At 37.2% G+C, this 13,314-nt stretch overlaps 1 protein-coding gene across 1 annotated transcript in view; it reads left to right on the plus strand.

The window, feature by feature from the left end:
- Window positions 1-13,314, plus strand: part of LOC106881863 (probable UDP-sugar transporter protein SLC35A4) — a 99,945-nt gene that overhangs the window by 9,672 nt on the left and 76,959 nt on the right. The window contains exon 2 of the mRNA XM_052972245.1: window positions 7,771-7,919. Within this exon, the coding sequence (XP_052828205.1) occupies window positions 7,914-7,919 (6 nt within the window). The 5' untranslated portion in view covers window positions 7,771-7,913. The remainder of the gene's footprint in view (window positions 1-7,770; window positions 7,920-13,314) is intronic.

The raw sequence follows: 13,314 nt of genomic DNA on the forward strand, positions 1-13,314 counted from the left end.
GCCAAATCTTTCCTTCCTAGAACATTGGTCCTCTGAAATTCCCTCTCTGCATATCTCTTTTTTTTTTTAACTTTTACTTGTTTCAGTCATTAGACTGGCCATGCTGGGGCATCACCTTGAAGGATTTTTAGTTGATTGAATTGACCCCAGTACTCTTTTTTTTTTTTTTATATATGTGATGGACTTCTTTCAGTTTCCTTTGACCAAATCCACTCACAAGGCTTTGGTTGACCTGAAGCTATAGTAGAAGACACTTGCCCAAGGTGCCACATAGTGGGACTGGACCCAGAGCCATGTGGTTGAGAAGCAAACTTCTTACCATATAGCCAAACCTGTGCCTATATATCTTTTTTTTACACATATTGACTTACAAAGATCAAGAGGAGTGTTTAGTAGAATCAATCTAACCAGTAGCAAAGGACCCATAAGAAGCCAAGGCTGGTGCTCCTTTCTCCAGACCCAGCAATTTGTTAATCCTATAACTCCATTTTACCCGTTGAAGTTTATAAAGTTTTCTTAAAGGCAATGGATTGGCAGAACTGATGGAATGTCAGTTAAAAAACTTTCAGTATTCAATTACAGCCCTGACGATTTAATCTGATATTCCTATAAAGCATCCTAGACGTGAACAGAATTAGACTCTAAAGAACAAAATGTCATGTCACTGCGTCATCTGGCTCTGGATATGTTTGCATTCAGCATTGCATTCAGCAAACGTCACTGGCCTAGACATGATTACTCCTCGAACTATGCAACAGCTAGTGGATGCTGTTTACACTTTTTTTGAATATACAGTTCTTATGTCAAGAAAGATTGTCATCATCATCATCATCATCATCATTGAATATCTTGTTTTAAAACTATACTTTTTTTTAAATATACATTTCTTATCTCAAGAAAGATTCTATCATCATCATCAACATCATTTTGTCTCTTTTCGTTATTTTTCCCCCCCTCTTAAAATCCACTTTTTCCTCTCTTATACACTTATGATTTTTTTCACATAAACATTGATATTCATTTCTGTAGTATGTTAACAATAACTTTTCTCTGAATATTGGAATGCGTACGTTAGTACATAGAGAGGATAAATAATTAATAGCTATTATAGTATATATACAGTTATTTTCCTCTTTTATTTCCCAAAATCATTTGTGCTTTTCCACTCAAAAATCTATTTCATCTCTCATTCTGTCTTTAATATCCTTAACAACCCATAACATCCCATATAAGTAAATGGCTTATTTATGTCCCTTAATTCCTTATATGTATATTTTTCAAATACATTATAAGTATTTTAGCAAATTTCAATGTATATTTGAAAACACAGTCCTCACCTTAGTTTATTTCATTGTTCAACACCTCAAAGTACACATCTATCCCTGAAGATATCCGACTAAATGTGTTTTTTTTACATCTAACTTGAATGCTGATAATTCAAACCTAAAGCTGGATTGAAACATATATACTGTAAAGCCAGAATGAAAAATGGCACGATCAGGCCCAAACTTCAATCACATGACCACAATAGTACCAACAGCAGAAGGCAGTGTGACAATAATAAAGATATGTCGAGAGTCAGAGCCCTTGAGCCAATTGATGTTTGCAGCCTCCGGCAACTCTTGCAATGACATGAAATTGTAACCTTCATGCTGTTCCTTTGGATCTATCAGTGATGTAGAGAAGGAAGACACACTGCACTGGCAACAACCTGTCCTCGATACCATACTACCCAGGGTTGGATCCTGTTGAACAGCCTGTACTGGCGGGATAGAACCAAACAACTCAAACAGTACCAGGACAGCCCGTGAGTGCGTCTTGTATGAGAGAGACTGCCATTTTATGCAGCTGCAGGCAATGCTGTTTCAATAGGATGTACAACTTGGACCTTACTCCATGGTCGTTAATGACAGACTGAGGCCTTCACATATATGTATGTAAATATATACATATGAACTGGATTTCAACATAGCTTCCATCAAGCAAATTCCATTCATAAAGTTTTGGTCGGCTTGTGGTTGCAGTAGAAGCCACTTGTTTGTGGTGCTACTGTCATTGCAAATCAGAGTTTTTAATCAAACAGCTTTGTGCTTGCATATAATGTTAGATATTCTATGTTTCTAGTGTTCTCATTTTATAGATTAAGTTGATACACATACAACCAACACTTACAGTATTCATGTATTCTCTACCTCTTCTTTTTAATTAGTCCTGAAGCTTAATTAAAAACCTGTTGCTATAGTGGCTGGCTGTTAGAGCCCACACATTCCTTGTCATTCAAAAACAAGCATTGTCTTTCACTACTTTTCATTCTCTGGCTCTTTCAACTATATTCATTTATATAGTTTCTGTATGTAAACATACTTAGTGTTGCTGAGGAGAATGTCTTAGATTAAAAACCCAAGATAATGAGATCATGTGATTTGTTAGCAAAACTGTTGAGCAATATTAGTCTCGTGAAACTCTTAGATTGGACTATACTTCCTATGCATACCTTGTCAAAAAAGAAAGAAAAGAAAAAGGACTATTAAATAGAATGTAACAACATTATGATGCTCAACTTGCCTGCTAAGAATAGCAGCCAAATTTCCCTCTAACTACACACTACTATCTTAAATAACGTAGTCCAGAGTACATTGTTTCTGAAAATAAGACTATGTTTATGTCTTGATTGCTTTTGATTTTATGTTTGATTGATCATGGATGAATTGAGGTGAAACAACAACAGCAGATTTGACAGTTTAGCTTCCAAGTTGTGAAACTGTGTTTTGTGGTTCTCGTTTAAAAGACTGGATTTTAGCCCCATCCCATCATTGATTCATTGTGTTCTCCCTCCCCCTTCCTCAATGAATACAATTTCTCTTTCTCCTTAACTGCTTTGTACCATTACCACAACTGTTCCTGTTCTTCTAAACTGGCACATTGTACACAACCTCAACTCAAGCACACTTGAATCATCTACTTCCCTTTTCATAATTCCTTTCTGGTCTCATTCTCAGAATTCTTCCCAACTTTTATCCTTTGCAATGCAGTACTGTGAAACTCCCCCATCTTTGACCTTCAGGTACATCAACCTCTAAAAATTCTACTTGAATACTATTTCTATTTGTGTGCTTGTTTATAATACAGTTCTTTTCATGATAAAAATTGACCATCTAATTTCTCTTATGTTGGTCTTATATGAGGGAATACTGAAAAGTTCCTGGTTTTAGGGTTAAAGAAAATATAGGAGGATCAGTTAATTATGATTTTAGTCAACTTACTCCCCTCTCAGATTCACGCACTCATTGCAGCGGTCCCTCAGTTTTCGTAAGCCCTGTAAAAGAACTTGGAAAGTTGGACCTCCAACCAGGCCTTTCGTGATACCCTTAAAGTCAAGAACTTTTCAGCACCTCTTCATAGTAGGTACACTTTTAAAGCCAACATTAGTACAGTAGTTGTAATATTAATTCTGAAGATAAGTCATTGCCTATTACAGTGGCATGGGAGCAATGAAATTAGTCACAAATGGAAAATAAATATTGGGTTGCCAGATTAACTTGGTCATTTTTTTTTTTTTTTTCCATTTATTTTAATCCTTATTTTTCATCAACAATCTTAACAAATCAGTCAATAGTATATTCTCCTTCATTTTTTATAACTTCTTGTCAACATTCAGCTAACTTGTCAATGCTTTGATGGTGGGAATCCCTGGTCTTGATGTGAAGAATTCCTCAAGCCATGTTTTCAATTCCATGTTGTTGTATGAAAATACCTCCCAGACTATTGAAAAGTGACCAAGAAAGCTAATAATCTGAAAGCGCTATATCAGGAAACAAAACTTGGCTTCCGAAGACCTATTGGGGCAAGCGAAAGCGAAACCGTCAATGGCACCTGTGCCCAGCATCACCTTCCTGGCACTTGTGCCAGATGGCACGTGTAAAGACATTCGAGCGAGATCGTTGCCAGTGCTGCCAAACTGGCTCCTGTGCAGGTGGCATGTAAAAGACACCATTTTGAGCGTGGCAGTTTCCAGTACCACCTGACTGGCCTTCGTGCTGGTGGCACGTAAAAGCACCTACTACACTCTCGGAGTGGTTGGCGTTAGGAAGGGCATCCAGCTGTAGAAACTCTGCCAAATCAGATTGAAGCCTGGTGTAGCCATCTGGTTTCACCAGTCCTCAGTCAAATCGTCCAACTCATGCTAGCATGGAAAGCGGACGTTAAATGATGATGATGGTTGATGCAGTAGAACTTCCCATCCAAGCTCTTGAGTAGCATTTTTAGACAAATTAGCGATGAACGAGGAATGTGAAATATGGCCTGGACCATGATTACCAGCATGAACATCAAACTTCAAGAAGTAGTTGACCATTTAATGGTTTTAGTAAATTTATACAGAAAAAGTAAGCATTATACCAACCAGCATAAATAAAAGTCAACTTCATTATATTTTTTCTGTAAAAACCTATTCTGACATTAAATGAGTTAACTTCTGATACGAATGTTTACATTTGTACGTTATTTTTCAACAAAAGAAGCTATCTACTCATGTAATTTACACACCTCCTAAAGTTTTTTTATGTTTGTGAAAAAGGGCGTAAATTATATGGGCTTTTAAGGTATTGTTACGAACGCCCGCACGCGAAGCACCTCCTCAACACTGAAGAGGGGACTCGCGCACGCGCGAACGTTCAGCTAGCAAAATTCGTCTGTCGGTCACCTGACCGCGATAATAAAACCCCGGCTGGAGCACGTAACAAAGAACAACACAGGCAAATAGGACGGGGAGGAAGAAACAACACGAAGACCATGCGTTGGGTAACCTTTTCTTTTTACATACATAACATCACAGAATACATTTAAAACATTAGAATAGAGCATTACATAATAACAATTCCAATACATGGCATGACAGTTCAATAACGTTGACAAAGTTTCCAAACAATTACAAGCTTTTCAATCATTTTTACATCGCAAAGTTCGTGTCTCAAATTTCATTTGACAACAAAGTTCTTCTGCTTCTTTCTTTTGTATTTCTTTTCTTTTCCTTTCTTTTAGAAGCATTTAACAACACAGTTAACAACTCAGAGTTCTTTTTCTCTAAAATAATATAAAAGCATTTACCCCAACGAAGTTTGTTTCCTTCAGGTCTGCTACTTCCACTGACCAAGGCAGTCTGCCACTACAATTCCATCTCTCTCTGTCCCTCTCTCTCTCTCTCTGGGACTCTATGCGTTTCTGCTGGAACACACATACATATACTTACATATTCTTTTACACATTTCAGTCATTTGACTGAAGCCATGCTGGTGCACCACCTTAAAGGGTTTTAGTCAAAAGAAATCGACCCCAGGACTCATTCTTTGTAAGTTTAGTACTTATTCTATCGGTCTCTTCTGCTGGACTACTAAGTTACAGGGACTACACAGCAACATCGGTTGTTAAGTGATGGTGGTGGGCGGACAAAAACCCACACAAATGCACACACACACACACATATACGAAGAGCTTCTTTCAGTTTCTGTCTACCAAATCCACTCACAAGGCTTTGGTCGGTCCTATGCTCTAGTAGAAGACACTAGCCCAAGGTGCCACTCAGTGGGACTAAACCCGGAACCATGTAGTTGGGAAGCAAGCTTCTTACCACACAACCACTCCTGTACACGTAATATATTTACGCACCTCTCTGACAACTCATGCATTTAAGATGGCATATTTCATGTGTTGCTAAATACAAAAGATTTAATACTTTTATGTATTGAATTTAGTCGGCCTAATGTTATTAACCTTCTTTGTATGTAGTAAAACCTACCTAAGTTTTAACAAAAGCTTTAAATGAAAATCAAAGTTGTTGAAAGTCTTGCTGACCTCATGATATAAATGTTTTGATACTTGGCAAAATGTTTTGTCACTTTCAAAAATCTCTGTGGAAATTGAATTATGTCTTGCATCAAGCTGTCATATTTTTTCATATTTGCCACATCACAGTGTCAGTTTTTTCATATTTATGTAAACATATTCAGACTAGTAAAAATCTGTTTGAAAAGAAATCATTCATCATCATTTAGCGTCCATTGTCCATGTTGGCATGGGTTGGACGGTTTGAGCAGACCTGGTAAGGTGGAAAGCTGCACCAGACTTCAGTCTGATTTGGCGTGGTTTCTACAGGTGGATGCCCTTTCTAATGCCAACCACGCCAAGAGTGTAATGGGTGCTTTTACATGCCACAGGCATAAGTGCCATTTGCATGACACCGGTATCTGTCATGACTGCTAGCTCACTACCTTTTGTAATAATAATAATAATAATAATGATGATGACGTATATATATATATATATATATATATATATATATATATATATGTGAAAGAATATATATGTCACCATCATCATTTAACATCTGTTTTCCAAAATATATTATATGTCGATGCATGCACCCAAGTGTGTGCATTTATTCACATAAGAATCTCAGATAGAGAATTTTTAGAATGTCTTACAGGTATTCACTGTGCCACTTATAGATTGGATTTGGAGAATATCTGTCAGTTTCTTTTGCACTTTGCTCTGTGAAACCGAGTGTATATGAATGCATACATTGTTCTACATTGTTTAGTCCCCAACATCATTGCTCAACAAACTGCTGGATTGAATTGTGAGCAAACCTGTGATAAAACATGCTCTAGCCATGGCCATCCCATCTTGTGTATGTGCGTATATGAAGGACTGCATTGTTCAATTTTCTTCTCATTAACATCCAAGGTAGTAGGATAAGTTATGAGGCAAAACTGGGATCTGGGTGCTGTGTTGAGTAGGTTGAGGGACATCTCACTCCACCCTCAAAAATCTAGTGTTTGTTTCACCTTTATCTTCTCATCATCATCATCGTTTAACGTCTGCTTTCTATGCTAGTATGGGTTGGACGATTTGACTGAGGACTGGCGAACCAGAAGGCTGCACAAGGCTCCAATCTGATCTGGCAGAGTTTCTACAGCTGGATGTCCTTCCTAACGCCAACCAATCCGAGAGTGTAGTGGGTGCTTTTATGTGCCACTGGCACGAGGGCCAGTCAGGTGGTACTGGCAACGGCCAGGTTCAAATGGTGTTTTTTACGTGCCACCTGCACAGGAGCCAGTCCAGTGGCACTGGCAACAACCTCGCTCGAATGTTTTTTCATGTGCCAGTAAGGTGACGCTGGTAACGATCAGCAAAATGTCCCACAAAAACAATACTTTGCATTGTGTACCTGTTATCAATGACAGACCTAAGGATTACATTTACTACCAAAATATTTGATAATGATGACCTACAAAAGAACACAAAATATATCTCGCCACAGAAGATAAAGGTGAAACAGACACTAGATTTTTGAGGGTGGAGTGAGATGTCCCTCAACCTACTTAAAACGGCTCCCAGATCCCAGTACCAGTTGATACTGGGATTGATGTAATCAACTAGTCCCCTTTCCAAAAATTCATGGCTTGTGCTTTTAATAGAAAGGATTATTATTATTATCATCATCATCATCATCATCATCATCATTCGTATAGACACAACAAATTAGTCTGTTGGAAAAGAAAAATTCCTAACATTGGGCTACTGGGTTACAACAAGTAACCTTAGATGTCAAGAATCCTCCTAAGTATCCTGGCTGTCCTTAACAACACTGTTTTCTGGAGCTGTACTAAACTGAGGTTTATGCCTATTTCCTCTATTCCTCTGTTGTTGGTGTTGTTGTTATTATTATTATTAACAACTTTACTAATTGAATTTTCTATTTTTAATTTGCAGCAGACATAATGTAAAGCATCGTTTGTTGGTCATTTCCTGAAAAATCTTTCCATGCAGTGGAATAGAGAGAGACCTCTGCAGGCAACTAATGAACAATAAATAACAATTCCAGGAATATATTTTTAACCCTCAACTGTCTAGCAATGAAGGTTTGTAGTCATTTCTTGTCTTTTCTCTTATAGTAAATTTCAGCTATCCATGGGGTGGGGGCAAGGTTAATAATACAAGTTGCCATCACATACTGCAATTTGGGGGTTATTGTCTCTTCAATACCCTCTCCTCACCAAAATGCATAGCATCATATATTTATACATCTGTCTGTCTGTCTATCTACCTGCCTATCTGTCTATCTATCTATCTATCTATCTATCTATCTATCAACCTATGTATTCATCCATCCATCCATCCATCCATCCATCTATGTTCAGAATTATTATGCAAAAGAATAGGGATTTTAAATCTAGGCAAATACCTTATGATTGCTCTGATAAAATCCTGACTTGGCTAACCGTGTTGAATGATAAGAAACATTTTCAATTGTTTAGAATAAACAGTTAAACTGTACTCTCTTCAATTAGTAAATCCTGAGTTTTGCTTCAATAGATTTCATGTAGAATACAGAGTATATTATCAAGACATAATAATGAAGAATGGAGATTTATACATCTTTAAAATTTATTTAATAAGAATATGTTTTCTTCATATGAACATCTCCCACCCTTATGGGAAACACCTTGAATAAAGCTGTGTAGGATTGTCAACCTTTGGATTAGAACTTGCACTACAATTGATTTAATATATATCAATTGAATGCACAAAACTATCATATCAAAGGACCCCAAGACACTTATTCAACAGAAACATGAGTCGGTATGTTATATGAAAAGAATGGCTTTTATTGAATAAATTTGAAAGATGTATAATTTGAAAGATGTATAATTTGAAAGATGTATAATATGCAAAATTTAGGTCAGTTGAAATATGTTTGCCACACATTTCAACTGCTAAAGGCAAATACACTGCAGTTACTGTGGAGAAAAAATCTCTTATGGTAAAAAGGTCTGAGATTCCCGAGAGAGGGTGACACTGAACGAACTGGGTGTTTTCACTACTTTTTACCATAAGAGAGATTTTTTTCTCCATAGTAACTGCAGTGTATTTGCCTTTAGCAGTTGAAATGTGTGGCAAACATATTTCAACTAACCTAAATTGTGATTATACGTAAACACTGCTTAGCGCCATTACTTCAATATATATATATATATATATATATAGGTCTTCTCAAGCACAGCACATTGCCCGACAGTTGGAGGGAACCATTAAATGGGCTGGTTATGCGACACTGGCAAAGGCCATAGCTACAATCTCACTTAACTTGCTGGGTTGTCTCAAGCACAGTATATCTCGGTCGCTTGTCATTGCCTCAGTGAGGCCCAACATTCGAAGGTCGTGCTTCACCACCTCATCCCCACTCTGTATATATTTACCACACTCTCTGATTCTTTCCTCTAAATGTACATCTCTCATGCATGCTACTCTCTACTCTCTCTCTCTCTTCCTTGGTATGGTTTCCTGTTTGAGGACCACTTTCTCCCTCTCTACCCGCACCTCCATCCCAGAGGCCTTGGTGAAGGGTCATGGGTATTGGTTTCCCTCCTGACTAAAAAAGATGAAAAAAAAAATCTTAAATTAAGAAATATCTCACGGGTAAAAAAGACAGGATGGTCACCACTGGAATGTCTTTGATCATAGGTCTGTTGGTTCAGGCCTGATCTGGCACCGAAAATAACTTTGGACATGGTTCCATGAAAACAAAAGTTTTAATAGTTGACCTCACGCCATATCCACTCTGCCACCCAGTGAATAATTATTGTTCACTTAGAGTTTTTTTTTTAGAAATAAGACAATTGAATTTGTTTTCATGAAGAACCTGAAACAAGAATTTTCCATATATGGTGTTTGATTTTCACTCCTTTAAGTCCAAAGCATCTAGTTTCCAATCAGACCTTTCTCTTTGCTTGCTAGGTTTTGTTTTAAACTCATCAGTAGATAAAAACAAACAAAAATAAAGTTGATCAATAAGATCAGTTTAACAGGAATTGACTTGTATTGATTTCTTTCTGTCTCATTTTTTTTTCTTCTCCCGTGTGCTTTTTTTTTTTTCACACAACATATTCAGAATTATTTCAGTAGATAATTTAGTTTCTGTTGAATGTCAAAGTGAAATATGTGTTAATAATTCCCCATTTGCTGCATTAAATTAACTTAAGTATAGAAATTGATATTAGTGAAATGTTATTGTATGTTGTCTGTTTTGATCTATCTGTTCCTTGGCATTTTTGGCTGTTTTTTTTTTCCTTTGTCAGATGAATGTTTAAAAAAAAAAAAAAAAAAAGCTAGAAAAGCATTGAAAAGGAAAGTAACTAAATGCATATGCGGTTTCCTCTTAATCAAAAGCTGTTCCATACAAAAATGAAAATTATTGCTTATCTATTTGGCTGTTTGCCTTGATAACATCCAATAGGGAGAACAGGAGTGGCTGCTACCTGACTGAAATATTGTGATTTTTTTTCTCCTTCTCTTAGCAGCAAGATTTGACACATAAGTATTTTGTGTTTTTGTTACCTACATTTGATTAGGCTATTGAGACAATTGGCACCTTCACACTTGCTATTATCTTTCTCAAATTCTGATAAGGAAAAACAAGCAAACTGACTTAACTCTGTGAGTATCTAAGGCAGTGTTTCTCAACCTGGGTGTTCCCCAGAACCCTAGGGGTTCTGTGAGAAAGAGTGAGAGGAGCTAATGTTAATTTCATGATCGTAATATTACTATACATGCACAACATATTATTGGCTATTGTAATATTGTAATATAGACATCATCCTAGCTAACCTATTATGTTATCAAAAAAATATAACAACTATATATATATATATATATATGATTTTTATCACATGAACTGTGATGAAAACAATATGAGAAAGATATGGTACATAATTTTTTTCATGCAGGGGTTCTTTGAGACATGCAATTTATTTTAAGAGTTATGCAAGGGTAAAAAGGTTGAGAAACACTGCTCTAAGAGAAGACTTTGTTGGGGTGGGTCGGTGGTAGTGGTACGGGTGGGGTTAACTGCTATTTACGAGAACAAAATACAAACAAATTTAGTTACCCAGTCATCAGCTGTGTGATTCTGACGATAATTCTTTCTAATTTAGGCAAAAGAACAAAAACTTTAGGGGCTGGGGTTTGGGGGCGGGTGGTGGGTAGTTAAATCAACCCTAGTATGTGACTGGTACTTTATTTTGTCAACACTGAAGGGATGAAAGTGAAAGTTTGACCTCAGTGGGATTTCAGTTCAGAAGGCAAAGAACTAGAAGAAATGCTGGGAAAAGTTGGGTTTTTTTTTCTAATGCTCTAATGTTTCTGCCAGATTACTACCTTCTGATCCTGATGATAATAATTCTTTCTGTTATAAGCACAATCCTTGAAATTGTGGAGGGAGGGGGCTTGTCAATTACATTGACCCCCCCAGTGCTCAACTGGTACTTATTTTTATCATCACCCCTGAGAGGATGAAAGGAAAGTTGACCTCAGTGGATAACTTTGAGAGGTTTCAGCTAGTATAGGCCCAGGCCATGTCTAACAGCACAGAATATAAAACTGGTAGAAAGCTGCTGTTTTTTTTTGTCTGGCAATCTAATGATTCTGTCAGCTCACCTTCTTGATGACAATACTAATAATGTTTTCTGACTTTTGGCAAGTGGTATTTCGAACACAGTATTGCCTGTGTCTCGGGGGATGTGGGTTCAACTCCCATGGCTGTTTGTTGACAACTCTTTTGAACTTGTAAGGATAATAATACCCAATTTTTCTGCTGTTTTAACAGTGATACTGCATTCGATATGTCAATTTCTTATTTGTATCATACAATACACATTCAACGCATCTAAAAAACAAATGCATACACATGTGGTTGTTACATTATCCATTTATATTTAATGTCAGAACATCCCACTTACTGTGTATCCCTGTTTTAGGATATATATATGCACCTTGTGACAGTGTGTGTTATAAGTGGCAACTAAAAGTGTTAGTGATAGGAAGAGCATCCAGTCATAAATCATTGTCTGAGAAAATCCAAGTCATGCCAGCACAGAAAAGCAGAAAGATGATGACGACAACAATGATGATGATGATGATGATGATAACAATGTCAATGATGATAAAAAACGGTGAAGAACTATTCCTCCATGGAATTTTTCTCCTGTAGCCATATGGTAGACAAACAGGCTCCTTTGTAGCCGACTGAGACAGACTGACAGATCAATCAATCAACCAAACAATAAGCTTTACAAACAGAGATAACTGTGCACAGAGAGAGAGAGGGAGAGACAGAATGAGAAGAGAGAGAGGGAGAGACAGAAGGGGAAGAGAGAGGGAGAGACAGAATGGGAAGAGAGAGAGGGAGAGACAGAAGAGGAAGAGAGAGAGAGTGAGGGGGAAAAGACAGACAAAGAGAGAGAGATGGAGACAGAGAGACCGATAAAACTAGCAAAATGGTACAAGAATGAACCTGGCACAATCTGCATTAAAATCGGGGTGGGTGGGTTATTTTGGGGGTTTTTTTCCCCTTAATCTGTGTAGTCTCTGCAATTATAAGAAACAGCAGCTTAATCACCCTCAAACCATTTTCCACTTTCTTGTAAAAGGACATGTCAGATAATGTAACTCATGGAGTGTTGTTTCTTGAAGCAAAAACAAACATCTTTTTCCACCTTTTTCTGTTGATTTAATGGTGATACTGCGTGGCCTTTGCCTTTGCCAGTAAGACATCTGAGCAAGATCGTTGCCAGTGCCCCTGGACTGGCCCTTATGCAGGTGGCACGTAAAATACACCATTTCGAGCGTGACTGTTGCTAGTACCCGCCTGACTGGCCCTCGTGCCGGTGGCACGTAAAAGCACCCACTACACTCTCAGAGTAGTTGGCGTTAGGAAGGGCATCCAGCTGTAGAAACTCTGCCAAACCAGATTGGAGCAATTTAGAATACCTAAAACATATATAAATTAGATATTCATGGCAATAATAATTCAAAGATAAGATAGCTCCTTTTTTTTGTCATATGTTTGAAATGTAGCTATGCTGTGATCTTGATATTACAAAAATTAATTTGTGCCAAGGCTAAGCTTGATAACAAAATTATTGCAAATTGTAGGTGGATGAATTTTAAATTTCCAAATACAAAAATCATGAAAACGGTTGTTTGAGATGTGTAAATATTTGATGTACACTAAACATCGATTTGCTGTTTTGCAATGATTAGTTGTCCCAGAATCTAAAGTGGGTGTGAATGAATGGAGTGCATATAATGTATAGGGAGTACTTAATTATCAACATGTTAATTGTTCTCATAACTGTAATGACACAGAACTACGTATGATAAAAATTAAAGCTTTCTGGCAATTGTTTAATAAGCCATACAAAGAATGCAAGGCAGCCACTGTCAATAAAGGAAGATCCACATAGATGAATGCTTATA

The sequence above is a fragment of the Octopus bimaculoides genome, chromosome 12 (assembly GCF_001194135.2).
Source record: "Octopus bimaculoides isolate UCB-OBI-ISO-001 chromosome 12, ASM119413v2, whole genome shotgun sequence".
NCBI classification, from domain to species: Eukaryota; Metazoa; Mollusca; class Cephalopoda; order Octopoda; family Octopodidae; genus Octopus; species Octopus bimaculoides.